Here is an 18,054-nt window from a genome sequence, read left to right as displayed (position 1 = left end):
CAGCAATGGGGCGTGGTGGAGGGGGAATTACGCCGTTTCTACAACCGCACAGGGGAAGAGATCCAGCTGTGCCGGGAGAACACCAGCACTGTGACCAGCACCCAGCGAGGCTCGGGCAGCCCCATGGGTGCCAAGGCCAGGGTGAGCATTGGGGAAAATTTGTCAGTTTGTTTCCTTCAGCTGCTTTTCAAGCCCCCCTCGAGTGCTGGCTACAGCAGCCCCATGGCAAGGGAGCCCGAGCAGCTGTGGCCCGTGGGAATGACCCACCTCCTCCACCACGACGATGAGCTGCTCCACCGGCCAGGGGCTGATGTCTCCCACCAGCAGCGCAGCCTGGCAGTTCTCCCGGGTGATGTTCTCCTTCTTCCTCTTCACGAAGTAGATGCCCTTGCCCTTGAGGGCAGGCAGGAAGCAGGTGGACGGCTGGAGCTGCCCGGCAGGGTTCAGCGACAGCAGCAGCTCCAGCATGTCCGGCTGCCTGAAGAACTCGTCGAGCACGGCGTTGGCCTCCTCGCTGCCCTCAAACTTGCTCCACTTGTCCGGCCGGAGCCGCAGCAGCAGCGTGGCGAAGCTCTCCAGGAAGCCGTGCCGCTCATCCGGGGCCGCCGACATCCTGCGGGCACCGGGCTCGGCTGCGGAGCCCCAGCGCCTGCTGGAGGAGGCGGGCAGAGCCCGGCTTAGTGGGGGCTGCACGGAGCCCCGCGCCCCTGCCTGCCCTCAGCCTTCTCTTGCTGCACGCTGCAGCCCTGCAGGGGGCTGCCAGACCCGTCCTTGTCCAGCCCCACCGTCCCCCAGCTCTGTTGACCCCCAACCTTCCCCATCCCTGCCTGGGCCCATCGCCCCCTGGCTCCGCAGCCCCCCCGGCCTGCCCCATCCCTGCCCCAGCTGTCCCCCAGCCTGCCCCATTCCTGCCCAGCCCTATTGCTCCCCACCCCGTCGCACCCCAGCCCTTCAGCGGCCTCCAACCACCTTCTGCAGCCCAACCAGCAGCAGCACCGGCCCCAACCGGCACCAGCACCGGCCCCAACCGACACCGACTGCAGCCCAACTGCCTCAGAACCCTGGGGCTCCCCCCAGCACCCTGCAAGAGCGCCCCAGCACCCCATCAAATGAGAAGCCAAGGCCTCGGATGGGAACATGCAGAGGCTCGGACCAGCACCGTGTTGCCCACAGCACCTCCTCCAAGCGCGCACACACCCTCCCGCAGCCCCCAGACCCCCGCCTGCCCCCTGCCCTCCACCAAGCCCTCCTCGCCTGGCCGGGGCTGCCAGCACCCCCTCGCTGCCAGGCTCTCCCCAGAAGCCACACGACATCGCCACAGGGCTGGGCACCAAAATTTTGGGGTTGGGAGGAACGCGAGCCTGGTGGCAAAGGTGGGGCAAGGGCTGGGGGCAGCGGGGCCGGGGAGCGTGCCCGGCCCAGACCCGCACACAGAGCACAGGAGCCGAGGCTGAGCGCAATTCGGTGTTTATTTGCTGCAGATCCTCAGCACTAGTTTACAAGGCCGTGGCAAAAAAAAAAAAAAAAAAAAAAGGTTAGAATAAAAAATCCTGCCACACCCCACCCTCCGGAGAGGCCTCTGCACAGAACGACCCCAACATACAAAATAATCTAAAAGGAGAAAACTATACAGGAATATTTACACCTCTGATAAATAGACTAATACTGATCCGGGCGTCTCTCTCCAGACCCCGTGCGTGGGGGAACAGGACAGGACACGGTGCTTGCGAGGCAGAGGCACGGGGGGCACAGCCCCGATGGGCACAGCACCGTGCTTGGCGCGGTCTCCGGGCACGTCCCAGCCCCTGCTTGGGTGCCGAGGGGACAGCCACCCCTGGCACAGGGCTTGTGGCTGCAAGGAGGAGCTGGAGGCGCTGCCAGCCTGGTGCAGCCACACCACGGCACTCATCCCAGCTCTGGCACCCTAAGGCTGGGCAAGGACAGGTCCGTGGCACCGCTGCACTGACAGTGACAACCTCCCTGCGCCTGCGGGGCACGCCTGGGGGGCTCCAAGGCAGCAGCGTGGGGAAGCTCAGCACAGACCCAGGCCCGCTACAACGAGGGCCGCAAGTCCTGCCTCTGCGGGGCCGTGTGCCCACCGCCCTGCCACCCTTCACCCCAGTGCCTGCAGCACCCTGACACCGCCAGCTGTTCACCCCACGATGGGACACCCCAAGTGCTTCAAGAGACCCGAGTGCCGGGGGGGCCCAGAAGCATGTCCCCAGCACTGGGTCCCCCCGGGGCCCTCCCCCAAACCAGGCTCCCCTCCCTCCTGTTCGGTTGCACGCTCAGCGCCCAGGGCTGGAAGTTGCCATCCAGGGGAACCCAGAGCAGGAAGGATGCCCGAGTGCCCTGCTGCCCAGCCCCTGTGCTCACAGGCAGCATTTACCACCCCACGGCCAACCTGGGAGCAAGGACTGGGGACTCCCCGTGCACAGGGGTGTCCCACCTCGAGCCCAGCACTGTCCGGAGGTGAGACGGTGGCACTGGGGCCAGAGCCACCGAAACGCCCTTGCCCCTTCCCTCCCCCCACGGTAAAGAAACTGCGAAGCTGAAGCTAGGTCCTGGCACCGCGGGCCGGGCTGCAGCCCTCCGGGAAGGGGAGATGCTCGCACTGACGGGGGCATGCCGGTCTCGCAGGGCCAGCGGGGGCTGCTAGTGTCTCTTTGTGGAGGACACCTTCTTCTTCCTGGCGGCCAGCATCTCATAGAAAGGGTCCCGGCTGATCGCTGCCCTGGCAGAGGGAACAGGGCTGGGGTTAGCCACGCAGCCGTCCCGCCCCAAAGGGTCTCAGGAAGGCCCCTTTGTGCCCCTAGGGGAGCCCGTTCCCCCCCTACCTTGCAGGGTTTCCCAGGAAGTGTTGCCCCCACCCCAAGCGCAGTGAACGGCCCCCACCATGTCCCTGCCCAGCACCGTGCACCCCCCGGAGCACTCACTTGATGCACTTGATCCACTCCTCCTTCTCCTCGGGCGTGGGGGCTGAGATGCGGTACACGGTGTGGTTCCCCTCCACCACCCGCCCGTCTGCCTCTGTCTTGCAGGCCTTGATCACCTGGTCCTTGTTGTCGGGGATGTAGAGCTCGAAGCAGTTCTGGGATGGAAGAGACCCCTCAGAGACGGCCCCCAGGGGAGCAGGGACCCCTGGGCACCCCAAGGGACGAGGCAGAGCAGTGGGGCTGCGGGTGCTCCCCGGCACACCCCTGCAGCAGGACAGGGACACCATGACCACCCCAAGGCATCCCCTGCCACCAGCCCCAGACGCTGCCCGTCGTGGTGATGGGTAGAGGCAGCAACCCCATGGGGCCCTCCCGCCTCTCCCTGCCCGCTCCTGACCCCACCGAAGCACCAGGGGCGCTCCTTCCAGCCCCAGGGGACCCTGCCGGGCACTCACGGGCTTCTTGGAGTCCTCCACCTCGCGGATGCTCAGGTTCTCCAGGGGGATGATGCCACGGGGCTCTTTATCCTGGGGGGGCCAAGCAGAGGCTTCAGTTGCAGGCCGGACACCTCCAACCCCTCTGTGCGCCCCAGGAGGAAGGGCTGGGAGCTGCCAACACCCCCGCGCACAGGCACCCAGTGCTGCCTGCCCCCCGGCCCCCCAGTGCAGCGGGAGCCCTGCAGGCTCACCGACCTGCAGCCCGCTAGATGCGGCGCCCTCCCCTGCCCCAGCTCAGCACCCCCGTGCGAAGGCCACTGACCGTTGTGTACTCGAAGTAGTAGAGGCAGTTGTCGGTCAGGATGAACCAGCGCCGCTTCCACGTCTTCACCCTGCCTCCTGGGAGCAGAGAGAGGCGGGTTGGGCGCAGCCGGGCGGGCGGCACGGCGAGGCTCGGCCCGCGCGGACACACACAGGCAAGCAGTGGGCGCCGGGGCGCAAGCAGAGCCAGGCAGCCCCGCGGCGCTGGGGCGCAGCAGCAGCAGGCAGCACACACCACGCCGGGCAGCGCACGAGCAAGAGCGGAAAGCAGACGGATGAGGATGGAGGCGGAGGGTGGCGGGAGGGCAGGGCCGGGTGGGGAGCGCTGCGCCCGTTCGCACCGACAACGCCGATTCACGCCAGGCGCCGGCTGCAGCGGGCGGCTCCGGGGGGACGCCGGGCTCCCGTTTGCCCCAGCCGCGGTCCCGCTGCCGTCCCAGCCAGCGCAGCCCAACGCTGGGCAAAGCAGGAGCCCAGCGCTGCAGCTCGTGGAGGTTGGGCTGGGGGGAGCTTTACAGCCGCTGCTGCAAAGGGAGAAGCTGCTCCCCTGGGCTCGGGGACTGCTCCAGCTGGGCCTGGCCCTGCCCTCTGGGAGCCTGGTTCCCCCCCCCCCCACTCCGGCCGGCACAGCGGCACCGGCTGCTCTGCTCAGCACCGCGGGCTGGGCACCCAGGCCATGCTGCTCAGGATGGGCACAGGCGCAAAGCAGCAGTGTGCGCACAATGGGCTCGTCTCCTCCACCCCGTCCGTCTCTGCAGGAGACCCCTGCCTCGCTGTCCCTCCGTGCCACCTTACCTCCCACCCCTTCACCTGGCCAGAGCCAGTGCCCCTTGCTGGGAAAGGTTCCGCACCCCATTCCCTGCCCTAGAGCCAGGCTGAGACCAGGGTTTCCTAGAAGGACAAGGCCCCCCGCCCTCCTCCAGCCAAGCCCACCCCACAAGCCCCTGGGCTCGATGCCCTCCAGCCCCCAGCCCTCCTCAGCCCAAGGAAGGAGCTCCAGCTCCCCCAGGCCCTCCTCCAGGCTGCATCCTCACCAGGGCTGTGGGTGGAGGAGCCCACGTGCCAGGGCAGGTGCCCGCGTCACCAGCAGCTCCGGAGGAGGAACCGTATGGCACCGAGAGGCAGCGCAGCCCCTGGGATTCAGCACTCCCAGCACCTCGGGGCTGCAGGCGGCCGAGCCGGGGCCGTGCCGTGCCCAGCTCTGGGACAGCCGCAAGCCTCGGCATGGCACGGGGCACCACGCGCAGGCTCCTACCTGCTCCCTGCACCCAGCCAGCTCCAGGTGCTCGGTGTCCCAGGCTGGGCCCTTCCTGGACGCCCCCTGAACACCCCAAACCCGGCCCCATCCCTTGCGGTGCTGGAGACGGAGACCCGCTGCCGCGGGGCCGAGCTGCCCGCAGGCACAGGGAAATGCCAGGGGCGGGTGGCCCTGCCAGCACCCGGCCGAGGAGCGGCCGTGGCCCTGTCTGTCCCCGGGCTGTGGCGTTTGCCCTGCGGGACCAGGGCAGGGGAAGGGCCCGGCAGGCCTCGGGGAGCGTTCGGCATCGGCGGGGACCGGCAGCCCGTCACCCTGCCACGGTGGCAGGCATGGGGCTGTCCCCTCAGCAGGCAAGGTCCCCCGGGCAGTGCAGTGGTTAGCAGCAGCAGCAATGAGACTAATCGCCAGCAATTAAAAACGAAAAGGAAACGAAGCCCCAGAGGCATGAGCAGAGCAGGGGATAGGGGTACGTACCTCCTGGAGTTGGGGGCAAGGAAAGGAAGAGCCAAAATCATGGAAACATACAAATGAGGGAGAAAAGAAAATTAAAAAAAAGGGAAAAAAAATAAAAAGAGGAAACCCCGAAGAACCCCCCTCACCCCGCGCAGAGCCACGCATGGCAGTGGGGCAGGGCTGCAGCAGGGAAGCCCCAGTGGGCCTGGCCAGTGAGGTCCCTGGCTCTCTGTGGCTGTGTGGGACGGGGGGGGCCCAGCCCCTGCCCCACGGCCTCCCCACGGGCTCTCAACCTGCCCACAGCCTCACCACCCCCTTACTGGGCTCGGAGGCGCTGGAGCCTGCTCGGGGACAGAAGGGGCAGGGGCCTGGGGCTCTCCAGGGCCCCCCACCCCCGAGCTGGGGCACGGGTGACGCCTCGTCTGGCACCCAGGTTGGCACGGGGCAGGGCTCCGTGCTGGTCAGGGCCTGGGGAGGGACAAGGCTCCATTCCCATCACAAGGGGTGGTGGTAAGGCGAAAACACCCCCTGGTGAGAGGACGGAGACCCCACCCCGGCAGGAGCCCAGGGAAATGTCGCCTCCAGCCCCTGCTCCTGCCAGCACCCCTGGTCCCCTCTCCTTGCTCGACCCGGGCAGAGATCCCTAGGAGGTGCTGAGATGAGAAGCCACAGGAGCCAGGGCGTGGGGCAGGCTCGTGGTCTGCGAGAGCTGGGCTGTGCAGCGGGGATGCCATGCACGCTGCCTGCATGTGGAGCTGGGATGCGGAGGTGATAATGCCGTGGGAAGGTGAGGCAGGGACCGGCCTGTGGCATGGAGGGGGGACACGCAGCCTGGGGGCAGCTCGCCGTTCGCTCCCTGGGGCCTGCTCCGGCAGGACCCTGCTGTGCCTCGGCGCCGAGAAGAGCCTCACCAGCTCCGTGCTCCGACACCAGGCCCTGGTACCAGCTCTCCACCCCAGGGCTTGCTCGGCCGAGAGGCAGAGCCCCCCAGGAAGCCCACCCAGCTGCACCACAGGGCCCGCCCGGCTGCAGCTCTGCTGCTGACCAGCCCAGGGAAGACGGAGAGCTGGAGGTGGGAGCACTCCCCGCCGGCTGTGCTCATGCCTGCAGCCTCTCGCCCCTCTCCAGGGCCGTGCTCCAAGGAGCCCATCCACCGGGCAAGGCGCAGGCGACCCGGGAGCATCGCACCCACTGCCCAGCCCCGTCCCTGGGGGAGAGCGTGCCCTCCCCGGACTGTGTCCACCCGGCTGCCAGCACTCACCTAGCTTCAGGAGCCAGCCCTCCCGGTCAGGGTTGAAGAAGGTATGGGTGAGGTCATTGCCATCGTCCTCGGGGATTTTGAAGGGCTCGTTCTTGATGCTCTCATAGAGATTCTGGCACAACAACACACGGTGTCACCTCTGCTCCCACCCTGAGCCTCGCAACAGGCCAGCTGCGCACCCCGACCCTGACCCCCGCGTCCCGTCCCTCACCCGCAGCAGCTCCTCAGGTAGGTCCCCCCCATCGTTGATGCCACGGTTCATGGCGATGAAGCGCTCCGCCGTGGGTTTGTCCTTGACGTTGGGGTTGTGCAGGCTGGTGTTCAGCATGATGATAGCAAAGGAGAGCACGTAGCAGGTGTCTACAGGGACAGAGGAGAAAATCAGCCCCAAGGCAGGAGGGCTGGGGAGTGGGGCCAGGCAGCTGCTCACCTGTGGACTGGAAGACGCCGGGGTTGCACTGGCAGTACCGCTGGGCAAAGGCCTCCATCATCCGGTCGATCTTCTGCGCCTCCCCCGGCAGCCGAAAGCTCCACAGGAACTGCCTGCAGAGCGAGGTGCTGCACTGCTTTTGGGGCTCCACGCACCCTCTGGCCACGCTCACGTCTCTGCAGCCCCTGCGAGCCCCCTGTCTGCAGGGCCACGCAGGGCACGGCTCCGCTCCCGGCCCCAGCCCAGCTCAGCCCTTTGCTCACCGCAGCGCCTGCACGAGGTTCAGGTCAGTGAACTCGTGCAGCTCCACGAAGGCGTGCAGAACTTGGATGTTGAACTCATCCCTGCGGAAACAAAGCCAAAGCACGAGGGATACATGATCAGCCAGTCCTGTGACTGCCGAGCGGCCCCACGTCTCCCTGCTCTGCTCCAGACTCTGCTCGTCTCTGGGCAGGAGCCTCATCGCTCTGCCCCGCTCGTGGCCCGGCTGGTTTGCACACACCGGCCTCTTCCAAGTGCCAGCCATGGCTCCAACCGCCCAGCCGCCAGCTCCGGTGCTCAGCGAGGTGCTGGCACAAGCTACTGGTGCTGCAGCAGGCCCAGAGCCTGATGTCTTGCCAGGGGCCCCAGCCCCAGCCTGCTGTGACTGTGCTGTGGGCTGCCCAGCGAACCCCAGGGGCTGCCACGTCCCGCCCCATGCAGCGAGCACAGGGCACCCGCAGGACCCCGAGCTGCCCGAAGCGCAGCGCACCTCTCGCCCAGGTAGTCCCCGATGGCGGTCTTGTTGAGGCCCTCTCCCTTATAAAGGAACTGAGCGATGTCCTCGCACGTGTTCTTCAGCAAGTCATTTTCGATCAGGAACTGGATGCCCTGCAGCGGTGCGAGACGCGCGGCTCTGGGGCGTGCTGCTGGCCCTGCCAACACACCCCGTGCCTCCCCAGCCCCTGGTCCTGGCTCAGGCAGAGGGCACCTGGCCCACGGGGTGGCAGAGCTCCAGCACTGCCCTTGCTCTCCAGAGCCCGGTACCAGACCCCGGTACCTTCTTGGGATCCATGTTGAACTTCTTCCTGCCCATTGCCACCTGCTTGTTCCTCTGCATGTTCTTCCTGCAAAACAACACAGCTGTGAGCACTGAGCTTCCCCTGGCTTCCCCTGCCCAGCCCCTTGCCCTGCGTGGACGCAAACGGGAGCCGAGCTCCGTGGGCCAGGCCATGCCCCCAGCCTCAAACTGGGCACAGCCCGCACGGGGGGAACGCGGCATACGGCTCCGCCTCTGCCCCACTCCACAGCTGAGTGGCTGGGGGCTGGTCCCGGTCTGCCAGGAGGAGCTGCCACGGCCTGTTTGTGGGGTCACCCCATGCAGAGCATCCCAACGGGTCCCCTCTGCACGGGGAGAGGCTGGAGCAAGCCTGGCAGGGCTCTGAGGACAGCAGCCTTCATGCCCCAGCGGGGCTGGCGCGAGGGGGATTTGGAATGGCGCCGCGAGCCAACTCCCGCCGGCTGCCGGGACCCCTAATCCCACACCAGCACCGCCTGCACCAGCCCAGAACAACAAAGCCTGACAGTCTCTGCGGCTAGACAGGGGGATGAGGCTTGGAAAAACAGACCTTCGGAGGAACAATTCAGGCTAGAATCCTGCCGCTGCTCTATGGCATTAAGCGTGTCTGGGAAAGCCACCTGCACCAGCACCCACGGGACGGGGCCGCGCCGCTCGGCAGCTCCCAGGCCAAGCGGGGGAGCCACGCTCAGGGGAAGGGGCTCAGCCAGCTCCGTGCCAGCAGAGGACTCACCTCTCCTCCGTGGACCCGAGGTTCTCGATCTCATTCGTCACTTCTGCTATCTCATCTTTCAGCCGCTGAGGGGAGAGAGAGTGCGCTGAGCCAGGAGCTGCCTCCCAACCTCCCCAGCCCCAGGCACCCCGGGAGCAGGCAGGGTGTCCCCACAGAACGGGGCTCAGCGGGGGCAGGTACCAGCCCTGGGGCCCCCCCTTGCGCTGCCCTGGGGCTGAACCAGCTCGCAGGGCACTTGGCAGAGGGGGAGCTGGCTGCACCCCACTGCTAATTCCCTTGCAGCATCTCTGTGCATGCAGGAAGGAAGAGATTCACAGGTTAACGAAATTACCCCCTAATCCCTTTAGCTCGTGCTCAGCATATGGCAGTAATTAGCCTCTGCTGCCCTAATCGCAGACGTGACTGACGAGCATCCCAGATGAGCACTGACCTCGCAGCCACTGGCCAGGGCAGAAACACGGCCCAGAAACACGGCCCCTGCCTGTGCCAGGGAGGGGACGGCACGGAGACATCGACGCCCCAGGCCGCAGGGAAAGGCGCAGGCGAGCGCGCAGCCCGGGGCTCCGCAGAGTGCAAGGAAGGGTTGGGGCTGCCTCTGCCCTGCGGGACCCCCCTGCGCCCCCTGCACAGTTCCTGTCCCCTGCCAGGGCCCTGCGGAGGCAGCGCTATCGGGGTGGCAGATGACGGGCTCCCAGCAGCAGCTGCTCGTCACGTGTGCCCAGCCCTCCCTGCCCTGCGCTTCCAGCGGCTCCAATTTTCTGCCCCAGAAATTCCAGGAGAGCCTGCACAGGCCGCAAGGAGCAGGGCTGGCGAGGAAAGGGGACGGGGGCACAATCCCAGCCCTGCGCGGGCGCTGCGGATCTCGGGCGCTGCAGTCTGCTGGGCAGCCCCGGCCAAGGCAGCCTCTCCTCCTGCCTCGCCCCGGTTCCCAGGAGTGGGGCAGGGGACTCGGGACACAGGGACGAGCCTGCGCAAGAGGCCACCTTGTCCGGGACAGCCGGGGACGGGGACGCGCGCGCAGCAGCCCTGAGCACCACACCTGAATGTCAGCCAGCAGCTCCTGCTTGCGGCGGCGGATGTTCTCCAGCTCCTGGCACTCCTCCGGGGTTAGGTCGCTGGGCACTGCGAGGGGACAGGGACAGAGACAGGTCAGCGCGCACAGACCGTGGGAACTGTCCCCGTGCCGGGCTCCAGACTCGCATCCGTGCAAAGCCGCTGCTGCCGGCAGGCAGCCGGTGCCTGCCAGGGGCTGGGACATGGCGCTGCCGGGGGATGCGTCGGGCAGCGTCCCTGGCCCCACGCAGTGGCCGAGTGTCCCTGATGGCACGCGAGGAATGCGACGGGCACCACGCTCCCCAGGCCGGGCAGCGGCTGCAGCGGGGGAGCCTGGCCCGGCCGAGTCCTGCTGATTCAGCCAGCAGCGGCCGGCAGCGAGCCCCGGCCCCCGCGCTCACCGGGGCCGTGGCACCGCACAGCCCGGAGGGAGCCCCGCGGTGCTGCCAGCGGCTCCCGGCCCCGCGCTCCTCCCTGCAGCCCACCCATGGTCGGTCTCGGTCCCAGCCCTGCAGGGACCCAGAGCCGCCTGGCCACGCCGCTCAGCCGCACCGGGCGAGCCCCAGAGAAAATGGGCTCCCAGCCGGCCCTCGCTGCCTCCTCCGTGCTGAGTTCCCCCTCCTGAGCTGGGGGCTGGAGGCAGCGCCCCCCAACACGCGCTGCCTGCACGTGGTGACACCGATGCCTTGCTGTCCCCCCGCAGGAGCCGGACACCCCACAGCCCCCATGGCCAGCCGCACGCTCCCGTCCCTTTTCTCACGCCGCAGCCCGCGGGTGACATTCCTGGTGCTCTGCAGCGTGTGACCTCCTGCTTCGGTTGCTCCCGTCCCCAAGGTCACCCTGCTCCTCCGGCAGCCCTCGCCTGCCCCCCACCCTGCCAGCACGCTCCAGCGGCTCGCTCGTGCCCAGTGCCAAGGCCGCAGGGAGGGCCCCCGCGTGCCACCGAGCGCCTCGCGCCCTCCTTCCCCCAGCTGCGGCGTTCCGCCAAGGCCCCGGGTGCCACTGCAGTCTCCAGGCCACCGCTGCCCCATTTGCTCTGTCCCCGTGTCACCACCAGGCCCCGGCTCACCCCAGCGCTCTCCAGGGGTCCGCTGCTGGGGCCCCTTCCCGTCCCTGTCCCCGCACCCTGGGGCGCCGTCTGCAGCCGCGCGTCACCCCCGAGCCGCTTCCCTCCCCGCTGGGGCTCGCGGGTGCCTCTGGGGCAGCCGCGCTCACGCAAAGCGAATCTGTGAGCTCAGCACTTTCCTCACTCCGCTCGTGTTTTCTGCCGAGCTTCCTCCTTCGCAGAAATCCCCCGCTGCAGAGGTCAGCAACAGCCTCAGCTTGCGACACGACCCCCCCGGACTTGAGAACACTTCCCGATACTTTCGGCCCCTGACGCAAGGGAGCGTGACCCAGACCCTGGTCCTCAGCACCGGGTTCGAAGTTATCCGCGTCTAAAACACGGGAGGCACTGCCCCGCTGCACGCCCAAACCCTCCTGCGCAGCCCCAAACAGCGCCAGGGCGCGGAGCCGGTCCCGCCGGAGCCCAGCCTCTGCTGCGTGGCTGCGGCCGGCACCGACAAGACGCAGCTTGCCGGGACGGGACGGGCTGAGCCTCGCCGCGCTCGGAGCCACCCGCAGAGCCCCGAGCCCCTGTGCGGCCGCGTGGGAAGAGAAATTCGGTGCCAGACTGCGCCCCCCGCCCTCCCCCCCCCCCCGAGCCTGCAGCGGGTGGGTGGCTGGGAGGGTGGGAGGGAGGCTGCAGCAGCGGCAGGGACGTGCTGGCACGCGGCGGGTGCGAGGGAGCCGTGGCCGGAGCTGCGCTGCCTCCCTGCCCCCCCCGCCACCCCCGGGCTGACAGCGGCTGCGTGGGCAGGGGGCTCTGCCGCCAAGCCCCAGCCCCCCCCGCCCGGGGACGAGCACTCGTGACCCTGGGCCAGCCATGTCAGCAGCAGCAGCAGGAGGAAGAGAAACCCCAGGCAGAGCTTCAGCTTCTCTCGGGGAAGGAAGAGGGCGTTAACCCTTCCCCACACCCCGTCCCCGCAGCGCCAGCAGGGCCGGAGGGGTCCCCAGGGGCTCCTGAGCCTCACCTGCGGCAGCCCGGCGGGGGGCTGCAGGGATCGGGAGGCTGCAGCAGGGCGCGAGGGGACCAGCCCACGTGCCGGGCTGTCACACGCAGGCAGGAGATTTTCCAGCACAACACAGGGGCGCCGCACGCCGTCCCCCCACCCTCTGCTGCCTCAGCCCCCAAGCACCCGGCGGCGAGGGGCCCGCCAGGCTCGGTCCGGGCTCCGAGCCCAGCGTCCGCGAGCAGCAGCGGCACGCCCAGTGCTCCCACCGTGCCCAGCACAGAGTGAAGTCCCCCCCCCACCACCACCACGCGGGGGTCCCCCTGGGCCCCCTTCCCACCCTGCAGCCGGTGGTGCGGGACCGGGTCAGACGCGGGGCTGCCGCCAGCCCCCCCCGCGCCGTGCTCACCGCTGCCCTGCGCGCTCAGGACCATCCTGGCAGGACGCCTCCGGTCGGCGGTGCCGGCGCGGCTCGGCGGAGGTGCTGCTCTCAGGGGCGCGGGCACCTGCCCGCCCAGCGCCGCCCGGGCTGAGTCAGGGCCGCGCCGCGCCAATGAGCTCGGGGCCGTGCCGGGCGTCACCCCGGCACCGCCGCCACCGCCACCCTGCTCCTGCCGCGGCCAACCCAGGGCCCCGCACGGCTCCGCCGCCCCTCGGGTCGCTGCTGCCCGCAGGCACCGGGAGCCAGCCCGGCCCTTCCTTCCTCGGGGGCCGCCAGGACACGCGCGCCTTGGCACGTCTCGAGCTCGCTGCGGTCACGCTGGGGACCCCACGCAGCGGGACCGGCACAGGACCAGGGGCAGAACCGGCAGCGCACAGCCCTGGGAGCTGCGCTGCTCCACGCGGGACGGTGCCGAGGGATGGCCTGGGGGCCTGCAGGGCTGTGCCCGCGGCCGCAGAGCCCCTGGCACGTCGCTGTCCCGGTGTCAGCTGCCTGGAGAGGCCGCGTGAGCCTCAGCCACCTTGACTCAGCTAAATCCTGCTCCACAGCGTGAGATGGAAAAACAGCACCCGGAACGCCGGCTACGGAGATCTCCCCGGAAAGCCTGGGAAGGAAGGGCCTAAAAAAGGCTCCTGTCGGCCTTTCAGCCCCCATCTGCGGTGCTGCCCAGCCCTCCCGCCGGCCGAGGGGCACGGCTCTCACCCATGCCACGTCTGTCGGGCCGTGCTGGCGGCCCCGCGTCTCGGACAGGCCGCAGGGATGCCCCGTGCAGTGCTGTGGGAAGGGGCTGCCCGTGGGGCCGGCCCCGGTGCAGCGGGGTGTCACCGGCGGGCTCGGCTGTGGCTCCGCTGGGGGGCTCCCGCTGCACCCCACTGCTGGGGGGGGGGGGGCTGTGGGGCCCCAAGAAACTTCCTGCCCCCGCCTCGGCGCACCACATCCTGTTTTCACCGTGCTCTGTGCACATCCTGGGTTGCGTCAGCCCCGTCCTTCCCCACAGACAGCCGAGGTGCATCAGGAGAAGGGCTCGGGTGGCTCCAGGAAAGACCCTCCCAGGCAGCCAGGTCCAGCGCCGAGAGCTGGCCAGGGCCCTCCAGCCCCTTGGGAGCAGCCCTGCCCCGTCACCCGGCTCCCGCACCCCCAGGCCCCGCACCCCACAGCCCCTGCCTCGCTCCCCGCCGGTTCCAGGCTCGGGGGCCCCCGGCCCAGCCGCAGGGCTGGAGCACCACCAGTGCACACGACGTGGCCCGCGAGCAGCAGCTTGGCCACATCCACTCTCACCGAGCCACTGACGCAGCCACAGCACGCGGCTGGGCCGTCCTGCAGCCCTGCGTCGTGTGCTGCGCGCCCTGCCATGCACCTCGCTCGCCCTTCACGCCGGCACCTTTCACCGTGCTCGGCCTCAGCCCAGGCAGCGCTGCCGGGAGCTGCTCTCAGCCCGCGAGCAGGAGCCCGGGGACAGCAGCAGCAGCTCACAGGCGCTGACAGCCTGCGGTGCCAGCCCCGACGCAGCGGGTGCTGGGCTGCCCTGGGCAGGTTTCCTTTGGAGAAGGCAGCCACGCACGCTCGCTCCTGCTCTCAAGCGGGGCTGCAGCAAGGGCATCGCCCCCGGCAGGGCTGGAGGCAGGAGGGCGAGGGGCTAGGGCAGGACGGGGCTCAGCCACGCCGTGCTGCAGGCGCCCACTGGCTGCTGCCATGGGCTCCCCGGCTCTGCCCGCACCAGCATCGTGGGGAGCGCCCAGCACCCAGCCGTCCTGCCGGATCCGTGCTTGCGGGGGCCTGAGCCCGGCAGCACACGGGGGCGGCGAGACGGCCGGGACTCTCTGTGCCGCCGATGGCACGAGCCATATGGAGCCGGAGCCACGTCTGCCATGGGGACGGGGACGCTGCAGGAAGCGGAGGGCACGGGGCACCTACCTGCCTTGGTGGCCACCGAGGGGCACAGGAAGGCCTGGAAGCTGGAGGCGCAGAGCTCGCTGACCGTCCCCATGCCGCGCAGACCCCGCGCGGGGCGCTGCCAGCTCCCTGGGGGCAGACGGAGGCCCGGCGGGCACCGCGCGGTGCGGCGGCAGCTCCCTGCGGCCGGGGCCCCGGGCAGCCCGAGGCGTCCCCGCTCTGGCTGGAGCAGGGGAAGGCGGCTCTGGCAGCGGGAGGCTCCAGCGGCAGGAGCCCACGCGCCAGCCCCAGCCAATCCCCGCTCCCTGCCTGCACACCAGCCCGCTGGGGCGCCCGGGCACCGGCCGGCGGCTCAAAGCCACTTGGAGGACACGGAGTTCGGGAAGTTCCCAGCAGCAGCCCCCGGCCCCGGGCTGCCTGCCCCCTGCCAGCCCCTGGCCCGCACGGCGGCTGACGGCGGGGTATTTTTAGAGCGGTTTTATCCCTCCGTATTAGAGCTTTAAGCATCGAGAGCCGGCGGTTGCGTAGCAACCTCCCCTGCATAAAAGGAAGGTGCATAAAGAGACACAAGGGGCTGGAGCGAGGCGTGGGGAGCGGGGTGCTGCCGGGCCCCCACCCGCGGGGTGCTGGGAGCTGCCTGCTCCCCGCACAGCCCCGAGGAGCCGAGCCGTCCCGCACCGCGCTCGGGCAGCCCCCGGGCGATGCGGACGGGGCAGCGTGGTGCTGGCGCTCCCCGGCGGTGCTGGAACCGGTTCCCCGCTGCCGGGGTGCTGCTGCAGCAGGAGCGGGGGCCCTGCCCCGAGCTCCCGGCCTCTGGGCCTTGGCAGAGCTGGGGGGGCGGCCTGCCGGGCCACGGCCCCGCTGCACCCCAACCCGTCAGCCCCACGGGCGCCGAGCAGACCCAACCCGGACAGACTGCTCCTTCCCTCAGAGCAGAATCAATTCCCCGGCAGGGGGCACGGCCGTGAGTAACAAACCCCAGAGCCCGTCGGGGCACGAGGCAGCGCCCTGCAGACACCCGGCTGCTGGCTGCCGGCTGCGAGGCGCCGGTGAGTGCGAGGAGGCGCTGAGCCAGGAGAAACTCGAGCCGGGCAGGATGGGCCCCAGCGGGGCACGGCGCAGGACACCGGCCGGTACCCCGGGAGGACACAGCGCCCGGGCAGGGGGACTCCAGGTCCCAGGAGCGGCACGTGGCTGCAGATGGGTGGAAAGGAGAACATCTGCTCCTGGGGCAGCGAGGGCAGCGAGGCATTCGCTGCTTTTGTGACTGGCCTGTACTGCTTCCCCTTCCCTGGGGGCCGAAGCAGCCGGTGCCACAACCCGAGGAAGCAAAAGGAGGCGAGGAGCCGGAGGGACGCAGGCTGAGCTGGGCATGGGGGCGGCAGCTGGGGAAAGCCCCGCGGGCAGGGCAGCCGCGGGCGCTCCAGCCGGTTTCGGGCAGGGCCAGGCAGCAGTTCGGGTGCCCGGCTCGTTCCTCACAGCCTGCCGAGGTGCTGGGAATGCCCCCAGCCTGCGCCTGACCCAAAACAGGGTCTGGGCAGAGCAGCCCTCCCTGCTGCCCGCCACGCATCGCCCCAGGCACCCCGTGCAACCCTCGGAGCTCAGCGGCGGGCACCGTGCTGCGCGCCCCAAGCATCAGGGGGGCTGAAACAAGGGCTCGGGGATGCGCGGGCCCCACGTGCACCCCGACGTGTGATTACCGCGTGTCAGCAACGTGGCTCGGTGTGCTCTGCTCCCGAACACCTCAGCTAATCACCTTCCCCACGACGTTACCACCTTCGGAGCCCCGACGTCCCCAGCCCCGTGCTTTGGTCCCTAAGCCTGGGCTGCCATCCCCGCGCCGTTCCCCTGCCTCTGGCCCAGGCCCCACGGCTCTGCTGGGCTCAGGGGCTCGCTGCGGCTCCGCACCGGGGACGGGCCCTGGGTTTTGTCAGCAGCGTCCCCGCTGCACCCCGCGTGCCGTGCGGCCTCCGAACTGCCCCGCTGAGCCCGAGCCGAGGCGCCTGCCGGAGGACGGGGCTGGGCAGGCCGGCAGCGGGCCCCCAGCGGGCAGGGGCACCGGCAGACAGGAGGCACCGGCCAGCCGCCCCCCCGCAGCTCGGCCACCACGGGCGGCGGGGCCCCCAGCGCAAGCCGCTTTGCAGGAGCCTGCACCGGCGCTGCTCGGAGCAATCCCTTAATCCCCCGCCAGCAGTAATCCCCCCGGGTGCGGCGGGATTACCCCGGGGCTGGGCCCAGCCGCACCAGGACGCGGGCGCTGGGACGGAGCCGTGCTCCCCGCGGGGCTCCCACCCGGGCCGGTTCCCAGCCGCGACACCGGGGGGGCACCGGCCCCGCACCCCTCGCTGTGCCCCCGGTGTCCCCGCCGTCCCCAGGGAGGTGACCTGCCGGGGGCCGTCCGACCCCCGCGTGCCGCCGGCAGCTCCCCGGGGGCTGCTCCCCGCCGGGCGGCCGCTGCCACCGGCACAGCCCCGCCGGTGGGAGCCTCCCGGCCGGGCTCCTCCGGGGCCTCGGCGCCGTCCCGGGCCTCGCTGCCGGCGGCGGCGGCGCCGCACACCGCGGCCGGCCCCGAGGAAGCTCCGGGAGCCGCTCCCGCTGCAGGGCCGCGGCCGGCAACGCCCGCGCAGGGCCGGGCCCGGCGCTTATCGCGGCCGGCAGCTCCCGGCGCAGGGCGCAGCCGCCCCGGGACGGCACCGGGCGGGGCCCAGCCGAGAGCCGCGGGGCCGGCACCGACCGGGGCGGCGGGGCCGGGGTCGCGGCTGTGCCCGCACCGCTGGGCTCCGGTCGCTGCCCCCCCCCCCCCCCCCGGCGGGGAGCGGCCGATCCCGGTGCCGCGGCGGATTTGGGGGGGGGGAGGGGAAGCGACCGGGCGAACGCCGCCCCCCGCCCCGACACCGCCCCGCGCCCGGAGCCGCCCCGGGCGAATCCCCGCCGCGCCCCGGGCCCGGCCCTGCCCCCCCCCTTACCCCGGTTCCCCCCGCTCCCCCCGCCCGCACTGACCGTAGCCGCCCTCCTCGTCCATGCCGCCGCCGCCGCCGCCGCTCCGGCCCCGCCCGCGTGACGGCGGCACCGAGGCCGCGCCGGGCGGCAGCACGTGACGCGGGAAGGGGCGGGGCCGCCTCGCACCAGACCCCGCCCCCCGGGGCGAACGAGGCCACGCCCCCTCCCCAGACCCCGCCCCCTCCCGCCAGGCCCCGCCCACAGCACTCGGCTCGCTCTGGCTCGCGGTTTTATTGCGGGGGGGGGGGGGGGCGCGGCGGCTCCACGGCGCGGGGGGGGGGGCAACGTGTGGGGGGCAGCCCCCGCTCCGCAGCCCCGGGGCACACGGGGGGGGGGGGGGCGCAGGCTGCCCGCAGCAGGCGCGGCCCCGGGCCCCCCGGGGGCGGCAGGACGGGGGCCTTGCCCAGCCGGCGCAGCACTGCTGGGGCTGGGGAGGGGGGGGCCCGGGGGGGTCCCGGCCCCACCGCGTCCTGGGCGGCCCGGGGCTGCAGTAGGGATGGGCGGAGGGGAGGCCGGGGGGGCTCCTAGACCTGGGGCTGGGGAAGGCAGGGCAGGGCAGGGCAGGGCTGGGGCCACCCCGTGCCCATGCGCAAGGCAGAGCCCCCCCTCCGCCCCCCCCCCAAAAGGAGGGTCGTGGAGGGAAGCCCCCCCGGCCCCCAGGCACGGCTGGGCCCGAGGGGGGACCCAGGAACTGCCCAGGGCTGGGGCTGCACCAACAAACAGCCCCCT

The 18,054-nt window shown here is 70.8% G+C and overlaps 2 protein-coding genes across 7 annotated transcripts in view; both read right to left on the bottom strand.

Annotated features, from left to right (window-relative positions):
• Positions 1 to 612, bottom strand: part of DNAH17 (dynein axonemal heavy chain 17) — a 36,925-nt gene extending 36,313 nt beyond the window's left edge. The window contains exon 1 of the mRNA XM_035568652.1: positions 268 to 612. Coding sequence (XP_035424545.1) covers positions 268 to 612 — 345 coding nt within the window. The remainder of the gene's footprint in view (positions 1 to 267) is intronic.
• Positions 613 to 1,450: 838 nt separating this feature from the next.
• Positions 1,451 to 17,411, bottom strand: CYTH1 (cytohesin 1). 6 transcript variants are annotated; one of them, XM_035568660.2, is made up of 13 exons: positions 17,326 to 17,411; positions 9,926 to 10,008; positions 8,887 to 8,951; positions 8,136 to 8,202; positions 7,848 to 7,966; positions 7,360 to 7,440; positions 7,097 to 7,209; positions 6,878 to 7,026; positions 6,667 to 6,778; positions 3,696 to 3,772; positions 3,392 to 3,463; positions 2,937 to 3,091; positions 1,451 to 2,734 (listed from the first exon to the last, which is right to left on the bottom strand). In XM_035568660.2, the coding sequence occupies exons 1-13, from the start codon at positions 17,345 to 17,347 to the stop codon at positions 2,656 to 2,658; spliced, it is 1,194 nt and encodes a 397-aa protein (XP_035424553.1). In that variant the 5' UTR covers positions 17,348 to 17,411; the 3' UTR covers positions 1,451 to 2,655. The 6 variants fall into 6 exon arrangements, with proteins under 6 accessions (XP_035424553.1, XP_050570366.1, XP_050570365.1 ...); XM_050714409.1 differs by lacking the exon at positions 17,326 to 17,411 and adding an exon at positions 13,135 to 13,300; XM_050714408.1 differs by lacking the exon at positions 17,326 to 17,411 and adding an exon at positions 12,331 to 12,520.
• Positions 17,412 to 18,054: the final 643 nt, after the last annotated feature.

Source organism: Cygnus atratus, chromosome 18, assembly GCF_013377495.2.
Source record: "Cygnus atratus isolate AKBS03 ecotype Queensland, Australia chromosome 18, CAtr_DNAZoo_HiC_assembly, whole genome shotgun sequence".
Lineage (NCBI taxonomy): Eukaryota > Metazoa > Chordata > Aves > Anseriformes > Anatidae > Cygnus > Cygnus atratus.
This window is presented reverse-complemented; position numbering and strand designations above follow the sequence as displayed.